Raw genomic sequence first — 13994 nt, forward strand, 5'->3', positions numbered from 1 at the left:
TTCTCTGTAAACCCTAGAGATGCTTGTGTGTGAAAATCCCAGTAGATCAGCAGTTTATGAAATACTCAAACCATACCGTCTGGCACCAACAAACATGCCACGTTCAAAGTCACTTAAATCACCTTTCTTCCCCATTCTGATGCTTGGTTTTAACTTCAGCAGATTGTCTTGACCATGTCTACATGCCTAAATGCATTGAGTTGCTGCCATGTGATTGGCTGATTAGATATTTGCGAGCAGATATTTGCGAGCAGTTGAACAGGTGTACCTATTGAAGTGGCCGGTGAGTGTATATATATATATATATATATATATATATATATATATATATATATATATACATATATATATATATAGACTGCATTTATATAGCGCTTTTATCCAAAGCTCTTACCTCCTGAGCTATGCCGCCCCGGATGCTTATTGATTATTAATGGGCCTCTGTGTCCGATGGCTTAAGGAGGTCAAGTTTAAACTTACCTTGAGGGGAATACCTGTAAGCAAAAAATGCCATTTTATACCATGCATTTTTTTTAAACCAAAAAAGACACCATCACATTTCCAAGAGGAGAAATGATCAACTTTAATGTAGTCCACCATTTAGAAATGTTCATCATTAAAGAAAATAAATGATCAGCCACAATTAAAATCGACATATTTACATTTTAAACTTAGCTTAATGGGGAAATACTTACTCTGCAATGAGAAACTCTAAAAAGCTTAACTATTGCAGATGCAAATAATGAAAAATAGCATAGATTTCACCACTTAGTGATATATGAATCAAAATAAACATTATTCAAGAATAGCTTGAATAGATTTGATGAGTCTTCAATATTCCATTTAAAATAAGAATAGAGAGATGCATTGTATGTGTCCAGAGTAGCTTGTGAATTCTTGGGAAAAAGCAGTCTAACTGCCCTAGTAGTATCCATCACAGTTACCATTGCCTCAAGCACAACATGTTAAATTTACTTCTTCGTACATCATGCTCATGTCAAATTTTTTTTAGTATATTTAAAATAATACATTTAAAATTATTAGTTACAAGTACAATGATGAACATTGTGACTATCATTATATTGCACAACCTGACTTCATTATTATGAGTTTTTCTTAAATAGTGCAAAAAACTTTATACAGGAATGTACTGGAAAGAGTATACTTAACAAAAAGAAGATTTTTACAGTAAACTGCCAACGTATCTGGTAATGGCAAATTAAAATACAAAAAAGAATTCCTTTGAGAAAAAAAATCAAAATAAAGGAAAAAAATACAAGCTGTACAAACAGATTGCCATAGACAATAACAAATTCTCTCCATTCGGAGAAAGAGGCCTCAGTCTTTTTTGCCAAAAGGTGTAAAGAGAAATGTTGTTAGAAATGTAAGAAACAGAAATAAACATCTTGACCAGTCACTTGCACATTGATGTAAGATCACTCTTCTCTGTTTTCTCTATATGAACAGTCCGTCCTCATATGTCCGTCCTTTTTTAACTTATCTATTCATTAATCACTTTTTTGTACATACTGACAGAATGAGCCGTACAAAGAGATCTCCCCTGTGTTCAGATCCGGATCCAGCACTCACGGATTATTGTGCTGGCAGGGATCAACCAGCAGGGGGCAGTGCACAGCATCACTTCTGCTCTGTGCTACAATCCAAACAGCTCAAGCGGAGGCCTGGGACTCTTACTTCACATTTGCCTCAGCACTGTCGATGAGTGGCTTAGTGAGCGGGCCCAGGACGTGGCCTGGGACCCAGCCCTCTGCTGCAGGGGAATGGCTGTGAGCTGGCCGGAATACCAGGAACATGTTCTGCTGGTTGGAGGCCAGGATCTGAACCTTCTCTCCCTGGGTGACGCAGATCTCGTTCTCCTTCAGTGCGATATAGTCCTGGGTCACAAGCATGCTAGAGGACATCCCATTACATCCAGCTGTGTCGTGCTGTGGGGGTTCAAATCCAGACACAAAGAGGTTCGGTTAAAATTCTACTGAAAACACTCCACCCTCACTATATTTGCATTGGAAATCATCGTCACATTTCCTCACAAACTTTTAGTACAATACTAAGTAAGGCCGAAGAGATAACCAAATTTTCATTACTGATAACCCAGCAAAAAATTATTGATAAAGTTGTACTTTTATTTATGTCAAACTTTCGAATATAATATTTATATACACTCCCCGGCCACTTCATTAGGTACTTGCTAGTACCGGGTTGGTCTTCTGCTGCTGTAGCCCATTTGCTTCAAGGTTCAACATGTTGTGTGTTCAGAGATGCTCTTCTGCATACCTCAGTTGTAACGAGTGGTTATTTGAGTTACTGTTGCCTTTCTATCAGCTCGAACCAGTCTGGCCATTCTCCTCTGACCTCTGCCATCAACAAGACATTTTCGCCCAGAGAACTGCCGCTTACTAGATATTTTCTCTTTTTTGGACCATTCTCTGTAAACTCTAGAGATGGTTGTGCGTGAAAATCCCAGCAGTTTCTGAAATACTCAAACCAACAACCTGGCACCAACAACCATGCTACGTTCAAAGTCACTTAAATCATCTTTCTTCCCCATTCATGAGAAAGTGCTGGGATGAAATGGGAGATGAGGCGTTGCATGAGCTGGTGGAATCAATGCCCAGCAGAGTGAAAGTGGTGATTAAGGTGAAAGGTGGACACACCAACTACTAACAATATTTGACCGTTAATAAACAACAAAAATACATTTTTTACTTACAGTTTGCTATTAATAATGTATTATTGAACAACAGGTCTAAACAGAGTATCATAACTGTATTAGCCCTTGATAAGTACTGAAAACAATTTGTTTTTGGTGGTGTCCTCAGACTTTTGGTCTGCCCTATACATATTGTCCCTTAAACTACTTTTCCTACACATGAGAGTAGGCCGAGGAAATAAGTTTTCAGTGTTTAAAAATAAACATGACCGGTAACTGGGCTACTTGAGTAAAAGTGTCTTGACAAGGTGATTCATTACAACACTTCAAGATGCCTACAGAAGCATGACTGCGGCAAAAGCTCAAGGCCGACAAATGCACAACAAGCCAGTGAACCGAGGAAAGGAGGGGAACTAGGACAGCAGCACCACTAATAATAACCTGTGGTAAGAGTCACCTTCTATGGGAGCATGCTGACTGTGTGCCTACAAAAACTTTTTTAAGAATCAGCCTCCATTGTGCCATAGGCTAAAGGTATGCTGAGAGCGCCTGCTAGCCGTGTAACGCAAAATGGGCTGACGTGCCGTGCTTGTGGGGTCACCCTGGCAGGGACCCGTCGTCTGTACTCACCCCAAAAGACTCGTAACGCTCGCCGTGCTTGTGGGGATCGTAGCAGGGGCTGCCGTTTGAGGTAGATAGCTTGAGAGGCGTGGAGGCGCGGCCAGAGATTGGGGGCTTCTCCGCCCCCATGGAGGAAGAGGACTGGGGTCTGCTGTTGGACTGGGAGGGTCGCCCACTGGTGGATGGGTTTCGGGTCAGAGAAGTCTCCTTCTTCTGATATTCGATTGGTGACTGAAGGGCTGCAGAAAGATTTCCCAGTCAAAATTCTTCAATTGGATTTTAATGTGGACGAATTTGATATCTAACTTAACAGATCTTCTAGCTAAATAAGGATGCTCTGTCTGGGTAGGTAGTATTACCCTGTTGGTTGGTGGAGGGAAGGGGGGAGGAGAGAGGGATGGGGGAGATAGGGATGGAGGTAGAGGGATAGTTGGGTTAAACAATCAAAATGTATTCGGCAACCTGTTGTATTGTCTGTAATTTGTTGGTGCTGCAATAAAAAATAAATTATAAAAAAATTCTTCAATTGGACAAGCAGCAAGGATTAGTATAAACTACCAAGACATAGAAAACAGCAATGTCCATTTCTGTCTATCTCACTAAATGCATCGTACTGCCCTCATTTTGTCTTGGAGTAGCTCCATTCATTCTCCAAGAAACCTGATTAGTCAAATCAAGACCATGTTAAATCTATGACTACTTTAAGCAATGTCTGTGAAAGCCAAAGAGACTTAGTCAAGCTTAAAGGCCATTTTAGTCTAGGCCGAGACTTAATCCATTCCCACAGATCTGGCCCTATATGTTCAGGACCATGAACACTATATCACCAGTCTCCAAATTACCTGAGAGGAAGTTGCTCTGGGCTTCCAGCACCTCATTGATGTGGTGGACCCAGACCTGCTTGATGTCCTGATTGGCAGCCTGAAGGGTGAATCGTTCTGACGACGACCCACGGCAGTACAGGACAAACTTACAGGGGTCGTTATCCACGTTCGAGTCCATGCTCAAGTAACTCACCTACAAGGCAAAAAAATCATCTGAACCTTCTGCACTACAAATCCCATCAACCTGTATCTTCAACACTGTAAATCCCCATCAACATGCATCCCAATCAACCCAATCCCAATGACAATTACCTCTAATGTTCACTATAGTTCATCAGCATGGGATATGATGCCATGTAACAGGCTCCAACCTGCAACAGGGCTGCATACACTGCTCTTTATATCTGCGCCTGATTCCTCTTTACCTTGATACTCTTCTTGAACTGGTAGCCTGGCGTGGCTGAGCCCTTACGGAGCAGTTCACTGAAGATGACGATCTGCTCGAACAGAAAGACTCGGCGTTCCTTGCTCCGGGAGAGGACACCCGAGTCCTGCTCGGTCACAAAGAAGGTGTCCTGCTGCAACAGTTTTCCCTGACTGGTCAGCTTCCCCTGCGGAGAGGAGAGAAAACTGGGTCAGCCTGCCCACCCTGTGCCTCTCTCACTTTGAACACTGATGAAAAGCACAGAACCGTTAGCTCACTGGCCCTGTGAACTTATGGTGTGGACAGTATCGTGCATGATACCTCGTAGCCTTGCAGTCGGCCAAGGTTCATCATGTCGTTGCAGCGTTTTGGGACCAAGAACATTAAATCGACAGCTTTCTGTAAAATAATATTACACAAACACAACAATGGCAATTGCAGTTACTATTGCAACAAAATAACATTGAAGCAACACAATTTTTAATACTGTCTATACACATGATAAAAATTGAGCAGCAGGTAAAATATCTAATTTCTCACCTCAATGTCCTGACAGTCCATGCCTGCCTTTGAACTGTACTTCAAGAAGTCCTTAGAAAGAAAAGGCACAATTCTTATAATCTTTCTTCATCTAAGTGATTCTACTGAGACACCAAACCAAGACATAATTTCAATAGACAAAAACAAATTAAAAACCGGTCATGAAGCAATGCACCATTACTCAAAATCAGACTGCCTTTCCAAAATAATTTGCACAGAATTAAAAGAAAAGAACTCCCATCAGCGGTTTATATGTGAAAATAGACGACAAGCTACTTCAATGCAAACATTGGATCCAAGCACTTGAGCTGATCAATCATATCACAAATGAACACCCAAGAGACAATCGATGAGCCCAATGAAGGTAGCACAGCCTTGAACACTGGATATTATGCAAAATACACCTTGGTTGTATGGCTTAAATATGGCATACAAATGATATTTAAGCATTGCACATAGCTATGTTTTTAAATGTTTTGCTGAATACACAGAAGCTTACAGCTTACTGGCCTAAATTACAATGGATGATATGTCCGCTGCAATGTCCTTATGTTATATATTAGACAAAATGTAATGACCAAATGTAATCATTTTTAAGAAATTTTGAACCAAAAGCACAACTTTAATACCGTGTATCTAAAGCACATGTCTAATTAATTTGGTCAGCAGTTGACATCAGCAGTTGGCAACAGTTTACATAATGAACACTTCTATAGCTGAATTCTTTTTTAAATAATCTGAGTTGACTGCCTCGTTCAACAACACAGAACACAGAGTTGAACAGAGTACAGCAATTGCATTAGATTCCCACTTGCGATTTGAACCTGGAATATCCTGGCTAAAAACTTCCAAACAATCACACCATTTTACTATTAGTCAGTTTGAAATGGACATTTCAAGAATATGAGGTTTACCTTGAGAAGCAGCTGATACTTAGTTATCCTCTGTATGGGCTTTATGAGATAGTCACTAATAGTCAGTCTGGAATTTATTTCCTGCTGGACCTCCTGTGAAACAGATGCAGAAGAGACATTTTTGCAGGAGTACGTCAAGTTGATGTAAGCTTCCATCTGATGTAACGTAGAAGTATTAAAAGACAAATAAAATTGTTTTGTGAAAAGATAACACCTGAAGTATATGTCTGGACAGACAGAGCATGCATAAAAATGTCCAGAATTACAATTACATTTTTAAATATGTAACAGTATATTTTAAGCTGTGAATACACATAATAAATGGTATTATAATGGTAATATTGGTCAAATTACACATTTAAGCAAATAAATAGTAACTCTGCATATACATTTGCATAAATATATAATGTTTAAGATGGTACCCTGCACAGATGGACACACACACACACATATAAACAATTCACACCCAAAATGTTTACCAAAGGCCACCAAGTGTGCAATATACATTTTTTTTTAAAACATACCTCAAAGTATGCATCATATTCAGCGACAATGTACTCCGACCTGGGTTTGTTCTGGCAGTAAACCACGTACATGTGCAATCTTCTCTCCTGGGATAAAACAAATACACCTGTCAGCCACTCTCCTCCTGCTTAGTATATTATAACCTGTAAAGCCACTGCACAATTGGATATGACTTGCAAGTCAGAGTATAGTTATAATTTGTAAAGTCACAGAAAGTCAGATATAGCATATGAAAATCACAGGGCAGTCAGATATAACATGTAAAGTCAAAGTGCAGACAGGGACATGATAGCCTGAATCACCTCAGTGCTGTCATATTTTCTTATCTTATTTTTCCCCTTTGCTCTGCCCCCTTTGCTCCACTTTGCTGCCTGTATTTACACAAGACCAATACAGCTGAAATATGTGTAGCTTTCCATTGCACTGCAATGCAATTTTAACTGCAATTTCTGCCAGTGAATATCTTACACACAACAGTACAGTAATATGGGAGAGGTAGCACTAATCAGAAGAGGTATAAGTTATCGCTCACTTTCTACACCTGGTAGTGGGCTGGCTAATCAAGCCCAGACTTGAGCCTACTACGACAAGGACCAGCTTGCCCAAGAGTGTCTTTACTGACAAGGCCTCTGAGGAGCTCTAAACTCAAATGTCTTACGTACCACACTCACATTATTTGCATCCCACATCCCACATATCCAGTGGCAGACTTACATGTTTTATGAATAGCTCTGCAAGCCGATCGTGGTCTTCCAGACATTTCTCCAGTTCTCCCAGGAAAAACCTAAAAAAAAAAAAGAAATGAAGCCCCATATAGAGGATCAATTGGTTTCTCCCCGTAACAATGAAATTATATTTACTATCTAGTTTCAATTATAATAATTTGGTTTTTAACCTAAATTTTGCCTCAATTTTTTATGTCATAGAATGGTCAATGACATTTTACTCCATAATTCTGAGAGAACATAGACAATGTCCAATACAGTGCTGCCCTGTGGCGCTGCCAGTGGGGCGGGACCATGGGCTGAATCACTATACTGAAACACAGATCCATAGCAGGACTGGCCCCATGAAAATTACTTCAGCTGCACACTGACTGGACTGAATTGCAATGATCCATGATAACATTTACACGTTTTATGTCATTCTACAGTTGTGAGGGTGCTTTGATTGAGGCAGTTATGCTGGGTCATGCGGGAAAACCCCATTCATTACTTATGCTATACCATAAGACAGCTGAGAAGAGACTGAAAGCCTACTCTCTGTGCCAGTCGGAGATTTGATGGATGTTCCCGAAAACAATCTTATCTTTTCCCTTCATATCTTCAGGGACACCTTTCACTTCTATTCTCTTCATAAACCCCTGAGGAAGAACATTACAGAAATAATAACTTGACAATACATCTACCCGTAGTGTATAAGCCATAGGTGCAGAGAAAACGTGTATGAATGATTGGAACATGGAGAAGGTTATCACTTAGATGAGAAGAAATATGCAGGCAAACTCCCACAGTATAAAGACATTCCACATAAAAAGACAAATGCACACACATGCACCCAATAATGCACAGCCCTTGTGGTCAGGAAGAACCTCTGGGAATTTGCCTATGACAGACACATTTCTGCAGGGGGGGGGGGGGGTGGAATGCAAATGTGACCACATATAGACACCATTGCCGGGCTGTGAGCCAGAAAAACAGACAAACAGTGCTTTTACAGAATCAGAAGCCACACACCTACACTATTTCTCTCTCAGCCACGCACCAACACGATTTCTCTCTCACCCACACGTACACTATTGATGTATTCTTATTTATGTTTAGATGCATGTAGGACAGTATCTGAACATGAGTTGTTACAATTACACTACCTCACATATAAATGAACTCACATTTCACTACAAATGTCTGTAAGTATTTTATCCCTCCCCTTCAGTTCATTTGTTCAGACTTGAATGACTCACCTCCACCACAACACCCAAGTCCTTTACGTAGTCCTTCTCTGTCTGAATCAGCTCATTGAGCACAAACCTGAAAATGAGAATTGCCAGAATATCAGTACTATTTCCTCCTCGGGCAGCAGAATCTCAGACATATGAAGCTTGCAAGTCGCATGCACAATTAAGCCTGATGAGGATGTTTCGCTGATGCAAAAATGTGAGCAATTAATGAAAACAAGGCTCATGTCCCATTGATAAACAGTTAAAATGCACATAAAAATGCACAGAGGCATGTCCGCGTTGTTGTTAAAGATTAAAAATGTGGGAAAGTCAACAGCGTTTTAAATAAGAAGGGCTCATACAAAATTAAAGAAAGACTAAGACAGCAGAATTGGAGTTGTATTGTTTGGGAGGCTAATGTGGGAAACAATGTTTTAATGGAATCTTGTTTACTGCAGGCTTTAGTATTGGTTATTAAAATGAATTAAGGTTAAATAGCTATTAGTCAGAGCATCCTATTAAGAAAGAAGACTGCGATACCAAATAATGTAATAAAATTATTCAGATGAATAAAACATAAAAATTAATAATACTTGGAGTCAGTATAATAATTGGCCTCTTACATGTGGGCAATCTGTGTAATATCCTGGATCTTACAATCAGTAAAGCTTTATAAAAAGAAGCACAACTTGGATCTAACACTGAGTCTACCTGCATAATATTAAATATAACAGACTGCACGATCAGCCAATGTACACAAAAAATATAACCCTGATCTTACAAGCACCCTGCCTGAAATATAATAAATATAACTGGGATGCTACATGCAGCCACACTGTGTAATAATAGACATAACTGGGACCCAACATGCGGCCACACTGTATAATAATAAATATAACTTGGATCTTACATGCGGCCACGCAGTGCCTTGGCCTTCTGCTCCTGCTCAGGGTCCCTGGGGTCTGCTGGGTTTACTGGGCTGAAATTTCCATAAGATCTGGGCTCCAGCGTCTGTCAAAGGAGAGCGAATAAGGCAGAAAGTCAAACAAAGATATGAGCCCCCTAACTTCGGAGGGCTGCAGAATGATTCACTTTATCGATTCTCTCTTAACATCGATCATAGCCACCGAATACAGGATGCTTTTTATTAAAAAGGGTACTTGTGTTCAGAGCTGAAAGAATGCAGGTTATTGGCATACACACAGCAAATAAATGACTAAAATCACAAAATATACACAGACCAGGCAGCTATAGACAACCCTCAGATCATTATCACATCAGTGCCACTTAAGGGACGTGTGTTCTCCTTCAGACGGAGAGCTGATTTTGTTGCAACAAGAGGCTAGTACTTCATCATGTGTCTGTTGCTTTTCGGCCAGAACCAGAACAGACTTCAGCACAACTGCAGAAACTTTACAATGCAGCCATTGTTCCATCTAAAACAAGCTACTAACTTGCTTAGATTAGCGGTTTTGAAAGATAAATTAGCAGTAGCAGTTTAATGAATATGTGATATATAGTGAATACGTGATATATAGTGCTCGGTTTCCCTGCATAATATACCAGTACTTCAAACGTATCTTTGGAATAATATAATGCTTATGTCAAAAGCGGAAATGGAAAATAATATCTAATAAGAGATATAATGTAAATGAGAAAGGGTGTGAGACCAGCTTTCAATGTACTTCCTGTAAAATTAAAAAATTGGAAAATATTGATCTCTAGTTAATGTAACCACTTTTAACAAGTGCATTGCAATACAGTTAGACCTTGGGGCTAAACATGTTGGAAAAGCCAAGCCAGGGCATTGTTTTTCCTCCTGTTTGTTTGGTACTGTTGTTCTCGAACCAGGGAGGCCCAGAACTGCAAAAATTGTCCATTTGTCAATTGTAACAAAACACATTGTGAAATGTCTGCCAAACAAAAGCCACTGCTGGACATACATCTAGCCCTGGTTTGTTTGGAGGATATCCGCTTTATCTTTCCTGACAGATAGTCTCGTACATTCTGTTCGGGCTACAATGTGGCACTCCACTCACCAATTTATACCATCTTGGTCATTGTTTTGACCAATTTATCTATTGCACTGACAAGCTAGGCGACGCTGAGGATGTTGACGAGCCCTGCAGCCTAGTAAGCAATGGGGAAGACAGCAAGGCACAGTGTGATGAGGGGACGAGGAAGGCTGTTAGCCAGATGGATGGACAGAAAGAAGGAAGGAAAAGAAGTGCACAAGAAGTTTTTAGGTGCAACTGGAAAGCTTTGGAGGACAACTAGCTGCTATCTAGAAACATGGTTTGGACTTCAGCTTGTCCCCATTTTGTTTTTTAAATGAAAACCAACAGCAGGTCTGAGGGACTGCAACTGCTGAAGGACAAAATAATGCCACCATGGATTTAAAGTGGACTTGAGAGATCCTTCAAATGAAAATGACAGCTGGATATGTCTGCCAGTTACTGTTACAGTACTACTTACTTACTTACTTACTTACTACTGTTACTACAGTAGTCCCCTTCTCATAATCTATAAATGTTCCAGCGTCATGTGTGAACAGGAGCATGATTCAATTTTCTATGTAAGCCGTTCCTCCAGTTTGCCAGGTCAGGATCTAGGGGATGTTGTTCCTTATTTTTCGGAATGTATTTGCTCCTCGCTGTCCATAGCAAACAAGCAGTCCTATAACAAACCAATTGTAACTCACTCTCTAGGAATCTGGGTCGAGATCAAAAGCATTTTGGGTGGCATAGCAGCTCTGTCCTGGCCCCTATTACAGCAAATCACTTAACTGCACCCTCCCTCACTTATACGGTTTTTCATCTTTGGCATAGGAAAGTTATACAGTCCTTCTCAGACCTACACACTAATAATGTCTTTTCATCCTACCAACAACTGTAAAAATACTTTTGGTTTGCCCCATTCACACTTTTTCTGATGTCTGCAAGTACGTAATTGTGTAAGGCACAATACCTAATTCTTTCCTGAAGTTCCAGACCCTTTACCAATGGAATCTCTGTTCCTAACTAACCCCTAAATTAAAAGTGGGATATCCCACATCTATGACAATCTAAGCCTGCAAACACTGTTTCTTTAGAGCACCTAAAAATAGCCTGGCAAGAAGACAAGTGTAGAAATTACAAAGGACCAATGGACAGTGGCACTAAAGCAAGTACAGTCATCTTCTGTCTGCATTAGGCATGGATTGTAACCATTTAGGGTGCTGCATCATCACCATATTGGTCATATATTTTTCAGGCATTATAGAGCATTTAACTGACCCTCGGATAGCAGTCTTGGGTGTTAAGGGATCATTTGTTACTCTCCTGGAATGCAGACTGATTTTGCTTAAATGGAAACCGTCACAGCCACCTACTTAAGCAGCCATGATTTATAATGTGATGCAGCACCTTAAATTAGAAAAAATCTCATTTTCACTCAGAGGTGAAAACAGGCAAGTTCTATCAGACCTCTCATCCTTTTATTGACCACTTCAATAACAAGCTTTGTAATAATTCTAGATTTTCTCCTGCTAACCTAACTGCTCTTTTATCTGCTGTACCTTTATAATAATGCAGGGAAACTCATACCAATCCATGCTCTTTTTCCCTATTTTTCCCTTTTTTCTTCTTTCTGTTTTTTCTTGTCTAGATTGTTGTTGCTGGGGTTTTCTTGTCTAGATTGTTGTTGCTGTTGGTGATATTTTGAGCCATCACTGTGGGACACTGGGTTTTTTTTCATGCCTGATATAACTATGTGTGTGTGTGAGTTTGTGGTTCTGTGTGTATGTGCATGTGTACGTGTACATGTGTGTAGGTGTATGCATGTGTGTGTGTGTGTGTGTGTGTGCGCATGTGCACATGATTTCCCCACAAATGCCACACTTTCTGCACACCTGTGCCACAACCAACCATTTACTCTCTCGTTGACTATGATGTATGGCCTTGTTAAAGTGGACTATTTGATTCATGGGCATGTGAACTAAAAGGCACCAACATTTGGAAGGAGGAAAATGTATGCGTTAGTCAGGCTCTGCTCACTGGAACTAGGATAGGGATTTCTAGACCCTAGAAAAAAAATATATAGAGGATGGTAGAGATTCAGAATGAACCCACAGTTTGGGATTCATGGCTGCAGAACTGGGAGTACGGCAGTTGGAGGCTCTGCCGTATTTGTGCTGGATGAGTCTGCCGATGAAGCAGGACTGCTGTGAACCCTTTGATCTGGATTCATCTTCAATAACAGCCTCGAGGGGCTGGGAGTAGTGTCCCTAAACGAGTGAGTTTTCCCACATCTCGCGCCATACCTTCTCCTCCTGGGACGAGGGGTCTTTGATGATCTCCATCGGGGGCGGGAGGGGCGGGTGCGACTCGTCCTCTGGCTCCTCCTCTCCTCCGCTCTGCATACCAGAGGACGACTTGGACAGAGTGCCCTCTTTCCTGCTCCTCTGCTGGAAAAAAAAGGCGCAGGGAGTTAATGCGGGCCTTTGTGGAGTCCCGACAGGGCCTTGCAGAGAAGTTCACAGGGGTGTCCTGCACAACAGTGACTCTTTTGTCAGTTCACACTGTGCACCAAGCGGTTGCCTGCAGCAGGAAGCGTGAACAACGCACATCGACTCCATCTGAACATTTTCAAATCATTGGGGGGCTTTTGTAGTTAAGCCATTCATAGCATTTCTAAATGTACAGATTGAAATCAGAGACAAATAGCTTTAGGCAGAAAACAAGAAGCCTAGTCAGTCAAGCATGAGCCAGCTAGAGAGAGGAAAATTTAGCGGATAGATGGAGTCCAAAGAACTGTGAAAAGGCAAGGAGCAATAGACTCTTGAAGAATCTAAAACCGTTTACTTAAAATAATGTGCTGTGAAGAAGGTGGAACTGCTTGTGAAACATACGCATTAGAAGTTTCATGGATTCCATGTATGAATACCCCAGTGCACAAAGTCCATGAAATGAGCATAAATAAGTCAGAAAGTAGCTGCTTTCTTGAAAAGGCACTGAACAAGATTGCACTTAATACTATAAATCCAACATGTTGAATAATGAGTGAAATTCTGAGGTCAGAGTTTTTGACATTTACCATGTCACATCCAGGAAAAGGCAGGCACTTATGGCTCCTACACAAAAGATGGTAACCCAGTAAATTGATCTACTCGGCTTGGCCTGGTTTGACACTGAAGCAATGAACCAGGCAGAAGGAAGGTTTATTTACTTACTGAAGCAATTTTAATAATGAGACACTGAAGTCTCATTAGAAAAATAGCAAAATCATGATAAAATTAGCTTATGACAAAGTCCCAGCTCACTGTCCGCACTGACAGGAATCAAATTGTAATAACTGTATTCCTTTGTAGGATGGCAAGTCGGCCATTGCGCAAATCATTGCAAAAAGGCCTCAAGGCACAGTATGCAAAACAGAAGATTCTGCATGCGAATTACTCATGCCATTTCAAAAAGCACGTGGTGATATCGGTATGACGCAGTCACAAAAACCGCATCAGCTGTCCCATGAGGAAATGGGACTAGGGACCCAGATATTCTGT

The 13994-nt window shown here is 40.7% G+C and overlaps 1 protein-coding gene across 5 annotated transcripts in view; it reads right to left on the bottom strand.

Annotated features, from left to right (window-relative positions):
- Positions 1-558: 558 nt before the first annotated feature.
- Positions 559-13994, bottom strand: part of LOC118223676 (kalirin-like) — a 150451-nt gene continuing 137015 nt past the window's right edge. For 3 of the 5 annotated variants that reach the window (XM_035410528.1, XM_035410529.1, XM_035410530.1), the window contains 13 exons: positions 12759-12902; positions 9369-9469; positions 8483-8549; positions 7779-7882; positions 7234-7303; positions 6519-6605; positions 5995-6087; positions 5081-5131; positions 4862-4939; positions 4542-4727; positions 4135-4309; positions 3302-3531; positions 1692-1946 (listed from right to left, as the gene is read on the bottom strand). In XM_035410528.1, the coding sequence (XP_035266419.1) occupies positions 1692-1946; positions 3302-3531; positions 4135-4309; positions 4542-4727; positions 4862-4939; positions 5081-5131; positions 5995-6087; positions 6519-6605; positions 7234-7303; positions 7779-7882; positions 8483-8549; positions 9369-9469; positions 12759-12902 (1641 nt within the window). Of the gene's footprint in view, positions 1947-3301; positions 3532-4134; positions 4310-4541; positions 4728-4861; positions 4940-5080; positions 5132-5994; positions 6088-6518; positions 6606-7233; positions 7304-7778; positions 7883-8482; positions 8550-9368; positions 9470-12758; positions 12903-13994 lie in introns of all 5 variants that reach the window. The other 2 variants (XM_035410526.1, XM_035410527.1) reach the window with 2 other exon arrangements.

This window comes from Anguilla anguilla, chromosome 3, assembly GCF_013347855.1.
Source record: "Anguilla anguilla isolate fAngAng1 chromosome 3, fAngAng1.pri, whole genome shotgun sequence".
Lineage (NCBI taxonomy): Eukaryota > Metazoa > Chordata > Actinopteri > Anguilliformes > Anguillidae > Anguilla > Anguilla anguilla.